Source organism: Protopterus annectens, chromosome 2.part1 (assembly GCF_019279795.1).
Source record: "Protopterus annectens isolate FY-2018-M chromosome 2.part1, PAN1.0, whole genome shotgun sequence".
NCBI lineage: Eukaryota > Metazoa > Chordata > Ceratodontiformes > Protopteridae > Protopterus > Protopterus annectens.
The window spans coordinates 1,028,073,422-1,028,096,048 of NC_056729.1; the positions used below are offsets into that span (position 1 = coordinate 1,028,073,422).

At 44.2% G+C, this 22,627-nt stretch overlaps 1 protein-coding gene across 3 annotated transcripts in view; it reads left to right on the forward strand.

Moving 5' to 3' along the window:
* Positions 1–22,627, forward strand: part of WFS1 (wolframin ER transmembrane glycoprotein) — a 1,039,913-nt gene that overhangs the window by 596,892 nt on the left and 420,394 nt on the right. For all 3 annotated transcript variants that reach the window (XM_044062607.1, XM_044062609.1, XM_044062608.1), the window contains exon 5: positions 2,066–2,236. In XM_044062607.1, coding sequence (XP_043918542.1) covers positions 2,066–2,236 — 171 coding nt within the window. The remainder of the gene's footprint in view (positions 1–2,065; positions 2,237–22,627) is intronic.

Below are 22,627 nucleotides of genomic sequence, written 5' to 3' on the forward strand. Positions count from 1 at the left end.
CCTATGCAGACCGTCTCAAAAAACTCCAACTTTACTCCGTCGCATATCGCCTACTCAGAGGTGATCTCTGCCTAACATACAAAGCTATGTCAAACCCAGAAATGTTGGACATGCTAAACTTAAAGATGTCCCAATCCCTCCGAGCTACATGCTCTAGGGACCTAAATTTTGTCACCACAATAAACAGAACATGCCAGTGGGATAGATTCTTGTCCAAGAGACTTCCCATACTTTGGAATAAACTACTTATCTATATCAAACAAAGCTTCTCATTAGTACTCTTCAAGAAAAATTTTGATGATTGGATGGGAAATAGGAAATTCACCCAGGGATCACTTCTGTGACTCTGCTCGACAGTGGCACAGGAAAATAATTTTCTTGGGTGGCAAAAGCCAGAGTACCTTTTTGGCTGGGCTTGTATAGGCCCTAGGGCCGATAGCCTAGTACCAACCTATGAACTGGCGCAAACTACCGTAGCCACCACTGCACCTCACTTACTGAACTAGGCTGGCTAGAACTCCCTCACCTCCTTCAATGGTACCAACACTACTAAATCATCCTCTAAAAGTCCCCCTTCCTCCAAAATCTACTCCAACCCTATCATACCACCAGACCACTACGCTCCAGCAACAGAAATCAATTACAGGTAACTAAAACCAGGAACTCTGCTGGAGAAGCTCTCTTCTCCTACTCCATACCAAAATTATGGAATACCCTCCCTCACACTATAACGTCTGTGTCATCACGCACTAACTTCAAAGCTGCTCTAAAATCTCATCTAAAAGAGCACTGGACATGCCCCTGTAACAAACCTCTCTGACATCTCTACCCCAACCTGTCTAATCACTTTCTTCCACCCCTCTAACTACCTCTGATTGCAGCCAAATGCATTGCTTGTAAACCTATATCTCAGCTGTAATCTTAGCCACTGTTATTCAAGGGTAATAGCTGCTAGCTCAGCTATTAAAATACTTGCTAGTCTTTATGGCACCAATGATATAAGTGTTGTACCATTTAACTAAATAATTTCATTTTGAACTGTAACTGTTTAGTACTATTGTTAAACAAAACCTACCTATATTTCTTGCAACTTGTAATTGTTTTTAATTGTTGTTTTTATTGTGGAGCTTTTCTCCCCGGGCCTCCGCTGAAAAAGGACCTGTGTCCAGTTGGATTTTCCCGTTCAGCAAATGTAAATAAATAACTAAATTTGGGACATACTGAAAATGAGGGATAGTTCTAAAACTGTATACTTGTCACATGACCATAAGGCCACCAATTAAAGTAATCCCTTTTCACTGCTGCCGTAGCAGATGATTTTCTACAAGAAAATACATTAAAAAAATAAACAATACAAAGTGCTGATGAACATTTGGAAATGCATTATACGGGCAAAACAAATATTTCAGTCTGTCTGAAATCAGTTTGATTTCGGCATTGAAAATTACCTCTTAACATTCAGTGCAGAGGAGCAATTCAAAATAGAATTTTTTTTTTTTCTGCAGGAGGCAAGCCCCCTACCTCAAAACCTATAAGTACAACTCCACAGTATTGGAGATATCACAACACACACTGGCAAGCATGTACTCGCACATTCATGCACACAGAGTCACACCGAAGTAAGGATTCTGGCATCCCTCTTCTGAAGGAACAACTGCTGACTTCCTTTTTTTTTTTTAAATAAAGCAGATGATTTAGGAGGCAAGGGCAAAGCCCAGTGTGTGTAGGGGCTCTCGCCCACCCCCTCGACCAATATTTCTGGCACCCATGGTTAATATCTACTATATCTGTATAGGTTATACATAATCTTCTATTAAGATTACATTGAGTAAGATAATCTATCTGTTCTGTCTTAGTAGCAAAGCATGATCTTGCATATTGTGTTAGAAACATTTTCAAGTAAAAACTGATTAAAAAATAAAACTGTTAACAGTAGTTGGCTCTAATGACCTTGAGAAGGAATGTCCATCAGTCTGCCTTTAAATGTCTGTATTTCTGCTTTAATTTTACCTTTAATTTGTTGACAGGTTTTGATTCATGTTACAGTATTGTACTTTGTGTTTAGGTATCACATCTGAGAATGAAACAGAAGTGAAAAAGTTGTCTTCGGAGACTGATCTTGAAAGAGCAGTGAGAAAAGCAGCATTAGTCATGTACTGGAAGCTAAATCCACAGAAGAAAAAGAAGGTTGATGTGGCTGAACTGCTGGAGAATGTGGGGCACTTCAACTCCCAAGGTAAAATGCGCTTACTACTTTCCATCCTTGATTAGCTTCCCCTTTATTTTAATAGGTAATATCCTTGACTTTTACCTAAATCTTCATTAGTGAAGTATGCTGTCTATGCAGATAGTTTTTTTTAATATGCACTCTGTCTCCATCTGTAGTGTTGTCTTGTATTTCTTGTATAGTTTAAGTATCAGCCTGAAACCACTTCTCTGATAATGTTAGCTGTTCTACTTGCAAAAATAAAAAGATGCTAACAGAAGGAAGATTATTGAATCATTAAGTCTATGTGAGTGTTGCAGATAAACGTGCAGCCACACACATTTTTGTAAAGTTGCACTCAACCACATATTCTGCAGAGCATTCTGTGGCCCAACCATCCTTTGTGTGGATTTATATTTTTAAATATTCCTCTTTTGGTTTCTGCCTGCAGTGGCTGCTATTGTTTGAGTGTTTTTATGTGTCTAAACAAAATAAGGGCTATAAGAAAAGATGTAGCTGCATCTAGCTTTCCTCTTGCAACATCTGGTGGCTGTTCTACAGGGAATGCTGCAGTTCATTTCTGGGTTTGGTACAGTAGATAGAGTTTGTGGCATTATCTTAATTTCTGACATTTTGCATATTATCAGTGACAGAAGCTCCAGAATTACTGCACAACAGCAGATCAGATTATGTATTTTTATCAGAAGGTAGGGCATTTCCTTTATATTGTGCCATGATTGCTTGCATCCAACACCTTGCCACAGAGTCAGACTTGCAGATGACACATCGTCTCATAACTTTCCCAATCTGAGTTTGTCTCTAATGATTGTTTATTCTCCTGTTTCTGATATCAGGAAGAATGGTATTCTATAAACTATAAAACAAATCCTGATTTTACCAAACAATGCTTCTTCCATCCATGATAGTCTTCATAATGCCTTTTTCCTCCTCATCTATCTGTTTCTAGTTAGCTGGTTTCAGAAGACCATGTATGGATTCTAAAAGTTTGTTAAAGATCCTCACCCTGCAGTAGCCATCTCTGTTATATCAGTAATCAATCTAAGAAAGCTTGAATTTCTTATCATATGAGAACTGTGGGGTCCAGCTAATCTTATTGCTATTTATTTAACATTTGTTCACCAGAAGGTCCAGCTGGGGCAGAGCCCATTTTCAGTGGAGTCTATGGAAGAAACGCTGCAGACACATGGAATGTGGGAAGAAACCGGAGCACCCGGAGGAAACCCACACGAATGCAGAGAGGACATACAGACTTAACACAGAAGGCAGCCCAGCTAAGAAATGAACTGGAAAACCACTTTCTGTGAAGATTCAGATCATCTGATATTTTTAGTCTTACTTTCCGGTGCATCTCGGAGCAGAGCCATATTTGAGGATTTATCAACACCCCAGCCATTTATATCTTCCATCAGATTTTCAGCAATGCCTCTATGCTGTCATACCTAGCACAGTGGCATATGAAATGATTGTAGCCTAGTAAAGCCCTCCGGTCCCTACTTGCTGTTGAGCAGAGCTCATATATGTGCATTAGTACATTAGACCTCTAGCTCACATTATTTTGTTAATCTTCATACTGGTGTCAGGGTCATTATCCACCTAGTCTGGACCCAGCAGACTGTGAACCAGTGCCCCTGTAGTCTCCAGACCCCACTATAAGACACCCATACTAAGTGTTTATTTTCCCATTGTAAAACACATGATATTAAAAGGAGACTGTTGCTCCCTGAGTTCAATCTGGGACAATTTCTTGAAATTCACCTCTTTAAGTTATAGGCCTCTACAGTTCAGAAGGAAAACACCTCACTAACCACTATATCCTTAGAGAAAGCAGAGTCAGAAGTGAATGAAGACGTTATTAAAACAAGAGTGCTGTGTAACTTGCTGTTCTCTGCTAAATATTCCTGATCTGTCTCCATTTGATTCTGGATTGGAGTTACTTGTTTAAGGTGTAGTTACTTACATTTTTTTAACATGGCTTTTAGGGGGTTTTTTTTGTTCTTTTTGGAGTTTTAAAAGGCCTTGGCTAGGGTCAGGTAGAAAGAATTCTTTTGCAGACAGTGAATAAAATCCAGCTAATCAGTAGGAGGAGCTGAGAAACAGCATTCCGTGGTTAACTGCAAGTATTGAGTGGCATATTTAGCTGTAGTGCTGTGTTACTTGCTGTTCCTTTGCCTAGGTATTGCCGATCTGTGTCTGCCTTTGATTTTTTTCCACCCACCTGCCATTACCTGCCCCTACTATAAATCTGACTCTGGACAGTCCTCCCAGTCTCATCTTATCAGCTCATTCTGCTAACCATTGAGAGATCAACTGGGCCCCCCCCCCCCATTTTAGTCTCTTGAATTATTTTCTGTTTCCTACCTTTCTGCTTACTATACAAAAAATTGAACTTTATTTAGCTGCTTTTACTGCATTTGCGCTTATTTCTACTTTATTTAGCTTTTTGCTGCACATTCTTAATGTCTCCTTGCATTTAATCTGGTTAAACTGTGGTGGTGGTGCTGCGGTAGCATTGTTGCCTCACAGTGAGACGTTGCCCGTTTGATTCTCAGAGCGTCTTGTGTAGCGACATGCGTGAATGGGCGTTCCTTCGTTGAAGGTTGTGCGTTAGGCCTGGCAAGCCAGTGCATAAAAATCTACTGCCAATCATTAGCGGACTGGAGTTCCGCTGTGGCGACCCCTAACCGGGAAAAGCCGAAAGACACAAACAAACAAGGTAAGGTACTAGGCTATCTGCCCGAGGGCATTTATAAGCCTAGCCAGAGTGTGTCAGCTTTCGCCGCCCCATTGATTAATTAACTGAGCCTCTGTCAAGAAGAGCCAATGAAGTGATCCCAGGGGTGTATTTTCTGTTACCCATCCACTCGTCAAGGTTTCTCTTGGAGTGTTAGTGAGGGGCTCTGCCTAATGTAGTTAGGAATTTTGTTCCAAAGCATGGGGAGTCTCTGTGACAGGAATCTATCCCTCCAGCATATTTTATTTATTGTTGTGGCGAGGTTTAGCTCACTAGAGCGAGTGGCTCGCAGTGACTTGGATTTCTTTAGGTGGAGCATGTCCATCAATTGTGAGTTGGACATGACTTTGTAAGTCAGGCAGAGATCACCTCTGAGTAAGCGATAGGCCACTGAGTACAGCTAGAGTTTTTCCAGTCGGGCTGCATAGGACATATGTTTGAGACCAGTAATCCTCTTGTTGAGGTACTTTTGTGGTCTTTCCAGCTGTTGGAAGTGTCTTGTGAGATACATCCCAAACTGGGCATTGTACTCTATGATGGGTCTGATGAGTGACGAGTAGAGGGGCACTATAACCTCTTTATTTCTAGATGCAAACCCTTTAGTAATTAGATGGGCTACATAGTAGGATTTCCTAACTACTTTGGCAATATGATTGTCAAAGGAGAGATTACTATTTACCTGGGTCCCCAGATCTCTTATTACCCCTTCTGTATTAAGGGGGCTGCCACCTATGTGGTAATTCATGGGTGTTTTGTTTTTCCCAAACGGGATGACTATGCATTTTTTGGCATTTAGCTTGAGACCATGACTGTGACACCAGGTGTCCGTGTCAGTAAGGCCCTTTTGGAGAATGTCCGTGTCAGCCGGAGAGTCAATTATGGCTCTCAGTTTGCAGTCATCAGCGAACTTGGTTAGCCATAGTCCTCCTGTGTTTGCCTGTACTTCTGAGAAGTATATGCCGAACAGTAGTGGTCCCAGGACCGAGTCTTGTGGGACACCACTTGTGACTAGTTTACAGTCGGACCTAGAGTCCGCTATTCTTACCGTGTGAGTTCTGTCTGTAAGTCAGTTGGCAACCCATCTCGTGACGTAGGGGTTTATGTTCAGGCTGGTGAGTTTTTCTATAATTCCCGAGTGGGGAATGGTGTCAAAAGCCTTGGCGAGGTCAAGGTAGGCTGTGTGAACTACCTTCCTCTCATCTATGGCCTTGGTGACCGTCTCGAAGAAGTCAACCAGGTTTAGTAGGCATGATCTGCCCTTAACAAAGCCGAACTGTGTTGGGTGTTTGGAGGATGTTCTTCATCTCACATTGCTGCAGTCCTAACACTTGGGTAGTCCGCTGTCCCTCGGTCGGCCCGAATATCAGAGTATAAGGCTGACGTCGGTCAAGGCGCATTTGACTGACATCAGAACGTCAGGGTACAAATGCGCATGACCGACGTCATATCCTCAGTCTTTTTTGCCGCATGGTCCGATGCAGAAGCAGTGTTGCAAGTGCCGTTCGGCGTTCTGAAATTTTTCGAATTCGGAGTTTCAGACCGAAGTCAGAGTTGGTTAAGTACCCCGTTGGGGAATATTTTGGTTTTTTCTTGCCTCAGTGGTTTACCGGATGTCAGAAAAAGTGAATAACTGTATTTCTTGTGGGAAACAGATACCGCATAGGGATTACCATAATTTGTGTATACCTTGTTTAGGACCTGAGCACGTGGTTGCCGCTTTTGTGCTAGGTTTAATAAACGTACTATAAAGCGGAGGTTGGATTGTGCAAGGTTGGTCTTTGGGAAGCGGTGCAATTACAAAATGCCGTCGGATGCTCCGACGCCGGCTTCCTCAAAGAAGCGCAAGGACAAAGCAGTTAAACCTAGGTTAGAGGAGTCGTCCGAACCGGACGCCGGTTCTTTAGAGGCGTCAGTGGAACCGGTGGTTCCGACGGAGGCCTCTCTGGAGTCCCAGGGAGAAACTTTGATTTTACAGGATGTGGCCTCCCAGGAGGCAGGGCAGGCTGTAGGGGCTTCTCAAGTAACTGTACTCGCCTCCCTTCCTAAGGGGTCTAGGCCCTCTCTTTCTGCTTCCAAGGCTTCTCCTAGAGGCAGGTCTAGTTTAGCTTCTGTGGGGGTCACTCCCAGTTCTTCAGGTACTGTGCCCAAGAAGCACATGCTCAAAATGGCAGAGGATTTAATCACTTTAATTAGAGGCTCTATGCCCCCTCCTGATAAGAGGCCTAGGATGGAACCTGTGTTGGGGGATTATGAGCAGGCTTCGGATGTGTCTGAGTCTTCGGGTGAAGACTTGCAGGAGTATTCTCATTATTCTGATTCTGATGTGGATGATTCTACTCCTTCTGCTTCTCCTCCTGAGGATTTTTCTTTTCCAGAGACGCTTCACTCCATGAGGGAGCATTTTAAATGGGAAGGCCAGGATTTCTCTGATTCCAGGAAAAGGCTTAGGGAATTTTGTTTTTACCCCAGCATAGGCCTTTAGCTATACCTCCTGTTCTGAATGTGGTGGAAGATGTGTTTGCAGAGGCTTCTCTTAATCCGATTCTTTGCCTCCTGCTCCTGTTAAACCAGATAGGTATTACAGGGTGCCTGAAGCTCATAAGTATCTTTTAAGAGTCCTAGGGCAGACCCGAAACTATTAGCCAGGGGCCTAAGGGTGTTAAGGCTTCTGTTGTCAAGAATCCGGTTCCTGCAGATAAAGAGGCCAGGGCCTTGGATAGATGGGGAAAGAAAGTTTATACTTCTTCCAGTCTAGCCATGAGAGCTTTGAATTGCCAGTTTCACATGTTGAAATATCAAAATTATCTCCTTTCACAGTTGAAATCTAAGGTTGATGCTCTGGCGGAAGGTATTGATTGTAAAGAGTTACAAGATTTAGTGCATGTTTCTGAACAGGTGGGTAAGCATTCTTTGCAATGTGGTTTTGATGCTGTACAGGCCTCGTCTAGGGTGGCTGCCACTGGGTCAGTTCTTCGCAGGCATGCCTGGCTGAGGGATCAAAATTTATCTGACCTTGTTAAAACTAGGATTTTGGATGCCCCTTTGCAATCTGATGTCTTGTTTGGTTCTCCTGTTGAGGCAGTTTTAAAGAAAATGGAAGACAAGGCTAAGTCTATGCAGACTGTGAAAGATTTTTTGCAGGTTCAGCCTCCAAAGTTTAGTAGAAATTGGCCTACTAAAGGGTGGACGTATCCTTCTTATGATTCCCAGTCTAGGGGTAGATCTAGACGTGGCAGGGGCAGAGGTCAGGGCTCTTTCAGGCCTAGAACAGGGAGTTCTCCTGCACAGTCTTCGGTGAGGGCAGGGGTCAGTCCTTTCGTAAACAGACCCAATGACCTACCTTTTCAGCTGCCAGAACCTTCTCGCCTGGCAGCACCTTTGGGAGGAAGGTTGGCACTTTTCAAAGAAAATTGGAGTTTGATTACCCAAGACAAATGGGTACTGGATATCATACATCACGGTTACAGGTTTTATTTCCATACCTTGCCTCCTTTCAAAGGCATGCCAGACATTCCTGCTCAACAAAGAATAGAGGCTCACAAGCAAATTTCTCTGTTACTCCAAATAGGGGCCATACAGCCGGTTCCTATGCCAGAAAGGGGCCTAGGATTTTATTCTCGCCTGTTCCTAGTACCAAAGAAGGGGAACACGTGGAGACCAATTTTGGATTTATCTATCCTCAACACTTATCTGGACATTCCCAAGTTCAAAATGTTGACGTTGCAGCAGCTTTTACCTCTGCTGGGCAAAGATCATTGGATGGTAACTTTGGATCTCAAGGAGGCTTACCTTCATGTTCCTATCAGACTAAGTTGCAGGAAGTATCTGCGCTGAGCTGGGACTTCTCACTATCAGTTCTCTGCATTGCCCTTTGGCTTATCTACTGCGCCCAGAGTGTTCACGAAAGTTCTGGCTCCAGTGATAGCTTTCTTCAGGCTAAAAAGGAATACAGATCTATCCTTATTTGGACGACTGCCTGATTCTGGCTCAAGGAAGGGAAGAGCTTCTTCAACATTTGGAATATGTGATAGCAGTGCTAAGATGCCTGGGGTATTCTGTGAACGAAATAAAGTCCAGTCTAGTACCCTCTCAGGACATGTGCTTTCTGGGTGCGAGACTGAATACAGCATCCCAGATGGCCTTTTTAACCCCGGACAAACAAAAGAGTCTATCCCTTTACTTCCATCAACTATCTCATCAGTCCGGGCTGACTGCAAGGACAGTCCTTCAAGCCTTAGGGTTCATGGCATCTTGTATTCTGGTGCTTCCCAATGCCAAACTGCATATGAGGAAGCTACAATGGTATCTCAAAATGTATGGACACAGCACTGCCAGGATCTGGACACTGTCATTCAAATAATACCTTGCATTCAAAAGGAATTTTGTGGTGGGCTCAGGAATGTCACCTAAACAAGGGACTCTCTGTGACCCGGCCAGAGGCAAGTCAGATTTTAACGACAGATGCCTCAGACAAAGCTTGGGGAGCTCATCTAAATGGAAAGTGGATACAAGACAAGTGGCCTGCCAGACTACAACATCTACATATCAACATGAAGGAGATGTTAGCAGTCCAGTTTGCATTAATAGCTTTCAAGGATTTACTTCTTCCAGGGCAGGTGTTGATTCTAACAGACAACACAACTGTCATGTGGTACATCAACAAGCAAGGGGAACACATTCTTATCCTCTATGCAGGCAAGCAATGATTTTGTGGGAGACTGCTCTCAGTTTACAACTAAGTCTTCAGGCAAGGTTTCTGCCGGAGCACAGAACTCCTTAGCAGATGTGTTAAGCAGACAAATCATGGATCCCCACGAGTGGAAACTGGATCTTCATGTATTTCAGAAATTGACAGTGTCCTGGGGAACTCCAGACATAGATCTGTTCGCTTCTCCACTAAACCACCAGCTGCCAAAGTTTTGCACAAAGGTTTCATCCCACAGCTTGGAAAGTGGATGCTCTTTCTTTCAGTTGGAAAAATCTTCATGTGTATGCCTTTCCACCTCTGCCTCTCCTCCCAAAGGTACTTCTGAAGGTCAGACAGGACAAGCCAAGGATGATTTTGATAGCTCCAGATTGGCCTCGACAGCACTGGTACCCATTACTGAGAAGTCTAGTACGGAAGCCTCCATGGCCTTTGCCTTTGATTCCACATCTGTTGTCCCAGGAGGACAGTCATTTGCTCAATGTCAAACTTCACTCTCTTCACCTAACAGCATGGCATATTCTGTTTTAAACCATACAGGGTCTCAACTTCCACAACAAGTTTTGAATGTGATTTTGGAAGCTAGAAGGCCTAGTACAAGGAAAGTGTACGCAGATAAATGGAAGAGATTTTTATTTTGGAGTGCAGCTAAGGATTTGGATGTTTCTGAGCCTGATTTAAGTGTGGCTCTTCAATATCTTACTGAGTTATTGGACAAAGGTTTGTCCTTCTCTTCTATTAAGATTCATGCTGCAGCAATTTCAGCTCACTACGATTGTGACCCACCATTGTTTTCTCATCCTTTGTTCAAGCAATTTCTTAGAGGGGCAAAGAATATAAGACCCCCACAAAGGGCTCCTACTCCTGCTTGGGATCTCAATTTTGTGTTGGAGAAACTCACTCTACAACCTTTTGAGCCTGCAGCTACTGCTGAGTTGAAATATTTGTCATGGAAGACTGCTTTTTTGTTGGCCATTACCTCTGCAAGAAGGGTTTCTGAATTGCAGGCCCTTATGGCAGTTGAGCCTTTCTTAATTTTCCATAAGGATATAGGGTATCTTTACGTACTAATTCTTCCTTTATGCCTAAAGTGGTTTCTAGTGTGGCTTTAAACCAAACTATTCATTTGCCTACTTTTTATGCAAATCCCCAAACTAAAGGGGAAAAGATTTTGCACACTTTAGATGTACACAGGCAGTTGCGATATTATTTGGACAGAACTAAAGGGTTCAGACAATCTCAGCAGTTATTAGTTTCTTTTGCTTTGTGCTCTCAGGGCAAGCCCGTGTCAAAACAAACTATTTCTAAGTGGATTGGATTTTGCATTGCTTTCTGTTATTCCCATCATGGCAAAGAGATTCCAGCTGGGATTAGGCCTCATTCCACTAGGGCTACTGCCACTTCAACAGCTTTTGAGGGGTGGCTACTAAGGATATTTTGGAGGCAGCCACTTGGAGTTCAGTGCATACCTTCTCTAGGCATTACCACCTTCCACTGTACTCTAAATCCAGGGCTGGGTTTGCCACTGCTGTGTTGCAGGACATTTTGGCAGCTCCTGCTTCATTATAGTTTAGCCATCCTCCCTTACCTCTGCTTTGGGATTCTACCCAAGTGTTAGGACTGCAGCAATGTGAGATGAAGAACATAGTACAGTTTTGTACCTACCATAAATGTAGATGTTCGAAGATCCACATTGCTGCAGTCCAATTTACCCTCCCTCCTTCCCCTCTGTAGTTTGAGGTGGTTGTGGGGGTTGGGTTATCCATCTGAGGTATATTGCATATTGTATATATTGTATATATTGTATATATTGTACATATTTTTGGTGTTAGGCTGGTTGGTTGTTTAGTTGTTGTCTATGGGTTTTGACCTTTCTTTTTAGGGTCTTCTGACATCTGGGGCAAGAAAAGACTGAGGATATGACGTCGGTCATGCGCATTTGTACCCTGACGTTCTGATGTCAGTCAAATGCGCCTTGACCGACGTCAGCCTTATACTCTGATATTCGGGCCGACCGAGGGACAGCGGACTACCCAAGTGTTAGGACTGCAGCAATGTGGATCTTCGAACATCTACATTTATGGTAGGTACAAAACTGTACTTTCCCAATGTCTTTGTTAATGAGTTCCATGATGCGCTGCATAGCCTTGCAGACCAGGCTAGTCAGGCTTATGGGGCAATAGTTACCAGGGTCAGTTGTGGCCCTTCCTTTGTGGAGCGGAATAACTGTTGCTGTGCGCCATTCTATGGGCACGTAGCCTGTGGAGAGGCTAAGGTTGAACAGTGTGTTTAGGTGGTTGTTAGTTCGTTCTGTAGTTCGTGCAAGATGCAGCCTGGGACACCATCTGGCCCCATTGACGCTGTGCTTTTGGCTTTTGAAAGGGCTGTTTTCACCTGTGGATCTGTGATTTCCGGGACACTACACTTTTCCAGTATTGCTGTGGGCCCTTTTGGGGGGGAGAGTGGGATGAAGTTTGCACTGAATCTATCTTCCAGGATGTTGGCAATATCAGTGGGTTCAGTATATTTTGTGCTATTTTGCACTAGCTCAGAGCATATGTGTGAGTTGCCACTTAGATTCTTGATATAGCTAAAGAAGGCTTTGTGGTTATCTTTCGAATCCTTGGCTATTTTTCTTTCAAAGTTAGCCTTGGAGGATTTTATGAGGGACCTTAGTTTCTTATTGATACTGATAAGGGATGTCTTTTCTTGTTGGGATTTGCTTTTTTCTGAACTAGTTTCCTCCTCCTGTTGTGTAGCCTGTTTATGGCAGGGGTCTACCAGACTGGTTTCCTTCTCTTAGGGTAGTGAGTTTTGGTTTTGCTAGGGATGACATGATCCTTGCATCCTTGTATGTGCTCATAGAGTGCATTTGTAAAGGTTCCTGCATCTTGGACACTGTTATCCTTTAGCGTGGGGGCTGTGAAACTTTCCACCTCTGTCTTAAGTAAGGTGAAGTTTGCTATAGAAAAGTTTTTCACTGTGGTTTCCTTTGTTGGATGTTGAGGTGTGGACACCCAGAGTGATTAGTTTATGGTCTGATCTAACCACTGACTGGTTGACCTCCGGTGTGGAACACCTGTCGCCCATGTTGGTGATGACCAGGTCCAGTATGTTTTCACATCTGGTAGGGGAGTTTACCAGCTGATCCAGGGCATTTGAGTTGATAAATTCCAGGAAGCGCTGGACCTGGGAGTTTGTACTTAAGTAGTTTTCCCAGTTAACGGTAGGGTAATTGAAATCGCCCAATATCAGGGTGTTCGGTAGGACCTTCATGTTTTCCAGTGTCTCCAGAAAGGCGGAGTGGTGATCCTGGGTCATGGAGGGTGATCTGTAGCAGGCCACAGTTTGCATTGTAGATTTGCCTGATGTTAGTTGCACATGGATGATCTCGGAGGTATCATGCTGCGCCACTAACCTGGAGGTGTAGGTATCCTTGATGAATATGGATGCACCCCTTCCTTTTGTGTTTCAGTCCATGTTCTGTGGACGAAATGTGTGGTATGAGTTGTAGCCCGGTAGTATTGAGGTGCTCTGTGGAGCCTTGGACCAGGTTTCAGTTACTGCACAGATGTCGACGTTCTCCATACTGAGAAGTGCTTCGAGCACGTGCATTTTGAGATTTAAACTCCTGGCGTTGAGTAGCATAACCCTCATTTTTTTATGTGTGCTGTTTACGGAGGTGAGTTTGACTTTTGAGCCTTGCCTAAAAAAGGCACTATGGGGGCAGCAAGAGCCTTGGCCAGTATTCGAAAGCCTAGTGGTGACAGGTGCAAGCCGTCTCTTGCGAAGCAATGAGGCCTGTCGAGTATGTCGTCCCAGGCTGACAGACACTGGATCCCCTTTGAATGACACCAGAAGCTTAGCCAATTGTTGAAATTGATAATGTTTTCTTTATACTGCGGTATCATTCTTGGTGAGGGCAGGATGCTACTCAGGGTCAGGGTGATACCAGCCTGGGCTACATGATCAGAGAGCTCTTCCATGTCTCTTTTCATGTAGTCCAGGAAGGTACGTCTCGGGTCATTCACACCAACATAAACAATGACAGAGTCATATTTGTACTTTTTCTGGAATGACCTGAGTGCTTGTGTTATGTGGCGGATTCTGGCTCTCGACAGGCAGCTAACAGTAACCTTCTCCTTGTCCAGCCTAGTGAGTGGGACGTCAGTGTGCCTGTCTATAGAGTCACCTGTTACTAGTGTGTTAGGTATGTTATTTCGCTTTAAGGGCTGTGATTGTGTGGCACACTGATTTTTGTGTTTTATGTGTTTGGTTTGTGACGGGAGGTGCAGCTTCTTTGGGTGTGTGCTTTGGAGGTCTGTGATGCTTTTGCAGGTTTTTATTTAGAGCCTCTGAGTAGATTTCGTGTATTTGTGTATTTTTTGCCAGTGCCGGTTTAGTATGTCTGTGTGAGGCTGGTGGTGTGGTGCGAGTGTTAACCTTCTCCTCATAACTGCCTGTTCCAGTCTTGGGTGGAGAGAGCTTAGCCTCCAGTTTAGCTATATAATTGCATCTCTCGCATATGTTAATGTTTTGTGGTAGGAGGAGAGGGTTGTCTGTGTACATGAGGCAGTCGTAACATTGCCTCAGGATACCCCGGTTCACCAGCTAGACTGGTGAGTATACCTGAAATTGCCCTTTGGTCATGCCTGAATAGTTGGGTGAGCTGCTTAGTCGCTTAGTTGGTGAGGGGTGAATAATGAGTCTTGCCCTGCTGGGCAGTCAAGTGTCAGGGTATATTAGTGCTTGCTATTAGGTCTGAGCAAGTGCTGGACTGTAGGATGCTTTTTAAGTGCTTAGGTTGAGAGTTAGACTACTTTCAAGGGAAAAACTGAAGAGGAGACTTGGTGGAGCCGGGATAAATTTAGCCCTAGCTAACCAGCACTGCCCAGACATGCAAAACCGTTCTAAGGTGGTTTTTACAGCAGGGAAGTGAAAGAGATAGAAATTAGCCCAAAATGGCCTATAAACTACTAACTTTTGGACTAGAACCACTCCTCCAGGGACAGATGGCTGCTCAAAGCTCCCTCCCTCTCTCACAGGTGAACAAAGAAACCTCCCTCTATCCAAGTAAGGTATGGGCAACTCAAAAAATTGTAACACAGACCTGAATTCAGCACTAGCCTGAAAATTGGACCAGAAAATTTCTGGAAATGCCCCAGAAAGGACAAAGCCTGGAGACCCATTCTGGACCTTTCAATTCTAAACACCTATCTCCAAGTATCCAAATTCAAGATGCTAACACTACAGCAGCTTCTTCCCATGCTGGGCAAGAAGGCTTGGCTAGTAACGTTGAATCTCAAGGAGGAGTACCTGCATGTCCCTATCAGACAAAATTGCAGAAGATACCTCCATTTCATTGCAGGTTCAACTCATTATCAATTCTCTGCACTGCCCTTTGGCTTATCTACTGCGCCCAGGGTCTTCACAAAATGCCTGGCACCAGTAATTGCATACTGCAGACAAAGAGGAATTCAAATATATCCATACCTGGACAACTGCCTTATTCAAGCAGAAAGCAAGGACATTCTTTTAAAGCATCTGGCGTTTGTCAGACACCTTTTAAGTTGCCTAGGGTACACAGTAAACGAAAAGAAATCAAAACTAGTGCCCTCACAGAACATAACATTCCTGGGTGCCAGCTTGAATACAACGGCCCAGATGGCTTATCTCACGCCAGACAAGCAACAACAGCTGACTCAATACTTCAAAATGATGGCAACAAAGACCCAACTCCCTGCAAGAAAAATTCTGCAGGCCTTGGGATTCATGGCATCTTGCATACTCCTAATACCATTTGCAAAACTGCATATGAGGAAATTACAATAGTACCTGAAGAGCGTATGGACACAGCACAGCCAAAGCTTGGAAACAAGGATACCACTCATTCCCTGCCTTCAACAGGAGTTTCTATGATGGGCACAGGCATGTCCCCTCAACAAGGGTCAGCCTTTCACCTTACCCACAGCCAGGCAAACTATAACAACAGATGCATCGGACTATGCCTGGGGAGTACACATGGTAGGACAGTGCATTCAGGGCAAATGGGATACAGATCAAAGGCCATCTGCATATCAATCAAAAAGAAATGCTAGCTGTACAGAATGCCCGAACAGCTTTCAAGGACCTCTTACATCCAGGACAACTCCTAATAAAGACGGACAATACCACAGTAATGCGGTGCATAAACAAGCAAAGGGGCACACACTCCTACCCCCTATGCAGGCAAGCAATGACCTTGTGGAACACAGCACTTACTTACCAAGTTCAACTACAAGCACAATTCCTGCCAGGAAAGAAAAACACATTGGCAGACGACCTAAGCAGAAACATCATGGATCCCCATGAGTGGAAACTGGATCCACAAGTATTTGCAACAATAACTCAAAAATGGGGACGCCTAGACATAGATCTGTTTGCCAACCCCCAAAACTACCAACTTCGAAAATTTTGCACAAGGACATTCCACCCACCAGCTTGGAAAGTGGACGCCCTCTCATTCATTTGGAAAACATTAACAGTGTATGCCTTTCCTCCACTGCCTCTTCTAGCAAAGGTGCTGCTGAAAGTCAGATTAGAGAGGCCACAGATGATACTCATTGCTCCAGACTGGCCACGCCAGCACTGGTATCCAATACTAAGGAACATGGCCCACAGCCCACCATGGATTTTACCCTAAATTCCTCAATCAGATTCCACACAGCCAGCTCAAGACTTTAAATCTGGCTACATGGCAAATTACCTAAACAACCAGCCAACACCTCTATCTAAAGCTGTTATGGATGTCGTTCTGGAGGCCAGGAGGCCCAGCACCAGGAAAGCCTATTCAGACAAATGGAAAAGATTTTATGCCTGGAACCAGGCTAAAGGCCAAAATCCCCTTGCTCCAAACATTCCTCAGATTCTACAATATTTAACTGAGATGTTGCACAAAGGACTTTCTTTTTCATCTATTAAGATCCACGCCTCAGCGATTTCAGCTCACTACAACACGGATCCTCCTTTATTTTCACATCCATTCCTAAGACAGTACCTCAGAGGGGCTAACAACATAAGACCACCCAGGAGAGCACCAACACCAACTTGGGATCTCAACTTTGTTCTGGAAAAGCTTACACTGCCGCCCTTTGAACCAGCTATTTCAGCTGATTTAAAGTTTCTTTCATGAAAAACTGCCCAGCTACTAGCAACAACTTCAGCTAGAAGAGTCTCAGAGCTACAGGCCCTAATGGCAGTGGAGCCTTTCCTCATTTTTCATCAAGACAGAGTCGCTCTACGGACTAACCCTTCCTTTATGCCAAAGGTGGTATCCAGTGTGGCCCTAAACCAAACCATTCATTTACCCACCTTTTTTCCAAACCCCCAGAACAAAGGAGAAAGACTCCTGCACTCTTTGGACATTCACAGGCAATTACGTTACTACTTGGATAAAACTAAGGCTTTCAGAAAATCTGACCAGCTCTTTGTATCCTATGCTGCAGGATCACAAGGAAAAGCTATTTCAAAATGGATAGGACATTGTATACGTTTCTGTTACACACATCATGGGAAACCGGTACCTGCTAGCAGTAGGTCCCACTCCACTAGGGCTACAGCTACATCAACAGCCTTTCTCAGGAGCGTGCCAACCAAGGATATTTTGGAAGCTGCAACTTGGAGTTCAGTGCACACCTTCACCAAGCACTATCACTTACCTCTATACTCTTAAGACTAGAGCTGGCTTTGCCACTGCAGTTCTGCAGGGCCTACTAGCTTCTCCAAACCCTGTTTAACTCCACCACCCATCCTTAGCTTTGGGATTCAACCCAAGTGTGATGACTGCAGCAGTGTAGCACGATGAACATAGTACAGTTTTGTACCTACCATAAATGTAGATGTTAGAGTGTTCACACTGCTGCAGTCCAGGTTACCCTCCCTCCATCCCCTCTGAACTAGCTGAACTTTTCTATACCTTTCTATCTGATACAACCTTTGTGGTGTATTTGCTTGTAACTGAAGGTGTTCTTTGTATTTTCTGTACGTTTCATTGGCAATATGTATTGCCCACCTACTAGGGGGCACCTGACATCTGGGGCAAGAAAAACTGAAGAAAATGGCGTCGGATGCCTCTTATATACCCCTGGCACACTGACGTCAGGGAAGAAGCGACAGCAACCGAAGCCGGACCAAGACTTTGGAACTCTGGCCGACTGCGGGACCGCCTGACGGCAGGATAACCCAAGTGTGATGACTGCAGCAGTGTGAACACTAGAATATCTACATTTATGGTAGGTACAAAACTGTACTTTAGCTTGGATTAGGAAGCTTTGTGGTGCACATTGTTATGGCAGGAGAGGTAGCTTACATCCATCTGACTTGGGAATTGCTTGTTGAAGGCTTATTGCATCTGTTATTTTAAAAATCTCTTTGTTCTGGTTTACACGCTTCAGCTCCAAACCAAATGTTTTACATTAAGAAGGTTTGTGGTCAACACACCTATGGGAGAAGAGGGTAACCGCCACCCTTCTGAACTCGGAATTGCCGGTGAAGGCTTATTGTGCTTTTATTTGATTGGGTAGAGGGCTGACTTGTATAATATTTGAATTTCTTTGCCTGAGGAATTTGGCGACCACACTACTTGAGGAGAAAAGTGTCACTGGTTTCTGCTAAACTGTACAAAACCCAAGACCTACATTACCATATCCTTTGTTTTGGCACTCGCTTTTCGCTGCATTGGGTATTTCTATGTTGAATATCTGCACTTTTTTAACCTTTTTTACAGTCTTTAGTTAGAATTGACAATTTCACCATACCTGCTGCACAGGGTAAAGTCTGCACATAAATTTACATACGCTGATGCACTTACAGGTAACCATCCTAAAACACTGCCTCCTGCATAGCGCAATCAAAACAATGGATCTTCAGCCATCACATAAAGACTCCTATTTGATGTTGTCAATTTTCATTCTTTCCTCAACTGTTGGGTTGGCTCCAACTTGGCTGTTACTAAAGCTCATGGTAACCAAAAAAGCTCTTAAGCTTCTCCCTTACCTATAATTTACCAACCCCTAACTTACCCCAGATATCATTTACTGCTTTTTGCAAAAAGACGTGGTCAGCCTTTGCTCTCGAGTTTTGGTTATTAAAAAAAAGACAGATAATTGTATTTTTTTCTTGTATTTCTTTTGCATGCTTTATTCCTTTACCCTCATACAGTAGTGTAGCTGTGCCATTGTTGAGGCTTTTTTTTCTCTTTTTCTCTTTTTCTCTATTCTTACAAGCTTGTGTAGTTATAATTACCATTGTTGGTATTATCTTTCTATCTTCTTTTTTTCTATCGTTAAAAAAATCTTGTGCTTCTTTTGTTTTTGTTATTGACATGGATATGACTAAGAGGGGTCCTTCTGGCTTTAAAAAATGTCTAAAATGTGGGCAAAAATTGCTTATTTCAAACACCCATACACTTTGTGTTTTTTGCTTAAATCCACAGAACATGCAGTAGGATTGTTCAATTTGCCATAACTTTAATCCAAGAGTGCTTGTGGACAGAAAAACTAAGCTTATTCTTAACGTTTTTTTGCTATTATCCTTCACTGAGGCTGTCGCTGGGGCTTATTTCACCAAAGTAAAGTTTAAGAAGTCAAAATTTCAATCTCCAATATCGTCCACTTTCTCAGCTCCATCTTTGGAGCCTTCTAGGAAGAGATCAAAATCTGGTCTGAGAAGTTCTCAAACATCCTCCCCTTCAGATCCGAAGAAAAAAAGATGAATGGATCCCGTATCCTTGGATCCAGCTAAGAAACCTTCAGATCATCTGTTTGGGTCCTGTTATTCTGCCAAAAACCCAGTATTCTCGCTGTTTTTGATCTTGTGCGTTCCAGGGTCCCTTCCTCCTTTATGGAAAGGTGCCAGTCACCTTCCCTGGCCTCGTCTTGTTTCATCCAAGAGTTTGACTGAGTAAGATTTGGATAGAATGATGAGGAAGTTTATTTTGGCACAGATCCGGATGGGTGTTTTACCAGCTCCTACCACTTTGAGTTAGGAGGCCCGTCCATCGACCACGCCACAGTCACTTACTCCTTCTCTGATCCCTTTGGTACCTTCTGAGTCTCTGGATCCAAGCCTTCCAAGTCGGTCTTTCTTGAATGTGAAGATAACCTTATCTTTGGATCTGAGGCTAACTCTGAGTGCCCCGGCTCTAACATCTTCAGATCCGGAGGACTCTTGGAGCCAAAACTTTCTGGTTGGATCCCAGGCGCTGGAGTTAACGATATAAGTTTTAAAGCCATCTCTGCGCCTTGGTGCTTCGATACTGGATAGCTCAGCTCTGACTTACTCCTCAGGGAGATTGCTTTCAGGGCAGGAAGAGACAGACGTCCAGAATCCTACCTTCTCAGCGCCGAGGCCTTCTCTCTCTTTGGGGCAGTCTGCCTTTGAGGTTGTGACATGGTGTTTTCTGTTCCAGCAGGCCTGATGGATCCAACCCCCTTGAATCTTCAGTCCAGCTCCCAGATGTCTCTGCGCTTGGAGCCTCATCATTTGACACCACAGGGACAGCCAACTTGAGACCCCAGACCACCCAGCAGGGTTTCATAGTCTCTGACACTTCCTCGGAGCACCCCACCAAGGAAAGCACTAGGAAGAGAAAGTGCAAGAGGAGGCATCTACTCTATTCACAAGTCAGTCACTGAGGATACGGATTTCGACTTGGGTGAAGGGGGCCCACGATCACCTCCAGAATGTCTCATTTAGAGACATCCTTGAGATCCTGAAACGGAGAGGTGGTTGGATCCCCAGTAACCCTTCAACAGAGGTCTCAATATTTTTTGAGGCCTTTGGAGCTGGCCCATCTACCTCCTGGGTTATTCCGCTCACTGACGAGCTTATTGATTTGGTCTCTGAGCGGGCATGGAAGAAATCTGACTTAGCTGAACCAATACCTAAGAGGCCAGATAGGATTCTGGTTCCACCTATGGGGAAGAAATTTTGGAGTATGGGGGTGTCCATGGAAGCCATGACGTGGCGGTGGCCACCAATAAGGAACTTGCCGAACAAAAGTTCCTCTGTTCATCTCCCTAACAGGGAGTTTAGGGTGATGGACAGATTTGGGAAGCGTGTCTATGCTTCAGTGACCTTTGCTGTTAGGTCACTGAACTATCTGGCTCATTTTACTAGGTTGCAAAGGGACTTGATCAAAGAACTTTCAAAATCCTTTTCAGGGACCAGTTCTGCAGAGGCCCAATCATCTCTGGCCACTCAGTTGGCTACCCTCCAGTCTATTTCGAATTCATCCATGAGGATTATTTAGCATGCGATTGAAGGTGCCTTAAGGGCAGTGGGTTCAGGCAAATCCATTAGGAGGCATAGAGGCATGCCTGGATGAGCTTGTATGATTTTGCAGAGTCCTTCAAGTCCTTGTTCATCAGTGCTCCCTTTGACAGCAGTTCTTTGTTTGGTCCCAAAGTGAAGGGCACATTATCCAGGTGTGAGAAGGATACAAACACCCTCTCTGCAGTGGGCATGTTTTTTGACCCCTCAAAGATCCTTTTCCAAGAATCAACAAGGTGGTCAGAAGATGTGGTTCAAGAAGTCCCAGAGTCCTTTCCCGGACACACATGGAGAAAGTTCCCCTGGGGGCAGAGGAGGGGGGGGGATCTAATGGATGATGATGCCCCACTCCAGAGGAGGCCCACAAAACCATGGGTCCAGAGATTCTTTTTCTGACAAGACCCTATCAGTGCTCTGAAAGGAGTTCCGATTGTCCCCCTGTGGAGGCAATTGGGGGTTGACTATCCCTGCACTAGAGAGCCTGACTTGACATAATAAAAGGTACTTGGGTACAGAGGATTATTTACAGAGGTTATATAATTCCCTTTTCCCTTCCACCTCCAACTGTACACAAAATTCCTGATGTTGCAGCCAGTCAGAGGAAAGAAGCAGCACTAGAAATACAAAAGCTGCTAGAAGAAGAGCCATCCATGAGGTCCCACCAGACCAGATAGAATCCAGAACTTAGTCAGGATCCTTTTTAATGCCAAAGAAAAGGGGGACTGGAGAACAATTTTGCATCTCAGCAGCTTCAACATGCAAAGTTTTGGATGATCATGGTTCAGTCCAGTCTCCCCTTTCTGGGCAAGGATGTCTATATGTGCTCGATTGACCTTCAGGATGTGTACTATCACATAATGATGAATGGACAGTTAAGACGGTATTCACGCTTCCAGCTGGGAGCCAGTCACTACCAGTTCAGAGCACTGTCTTTTGGCCTCACCACAGCCCCCAGGGTGTTTACCAAATGCATGGCAGTGGTGACAGCTCACTTGAGACTGCAGGGATTCCTCATGTTTCCATATCTAGACAACTGGCTTATTCCGCATCTGCTATTCAGGGCAAGGGATCAGGTTCTGCAGATTTGTTTTCATCTGGGGATAACTGTAAATTACAGCGAGTCTTACCTAAAACCAACCCAAATTTTGGAATTAATCAGCACAACATCAGTGACAACTTCTCTTTCTCTCTCAAGAGTATAAACTGTTAAGATTCCAATTCAAGAGAATAATTTGCAGTACCAGTGTTTCAGCCCGGTTGATTCTTCAGGCCTTGGGGTCAATATCAGCTGCCACAATGTTAGTGCCTTTAGCAAGGTTTCATATGAGAATTTTTCAGTGCATGCTAACAACACAGTGACATTCTTTACTAGTGCATGTCAACAAAATTACAGATCAGTCAGGCATACAAGAGTTTTACCTGTGGTGGTGGAGTCCTTCAGATCAAGTTCTGCAAGGCCGTCTCTTCATTCTCCACCCACAGTGACCACAGGCACTTCCCAAATTGGGTGGGAGGGCACTTTTTGGAAAGAACAGTCCAAGGCACTCGGTCCCCTGAAGAGGCCAACTTTGTATATCAATGTCCTGGAGATGAGAGCAGTGCTTTCAGGATTGCAGCCCTTCCAGGATGCTCTCCTTTTAGGGACAATTGTGAT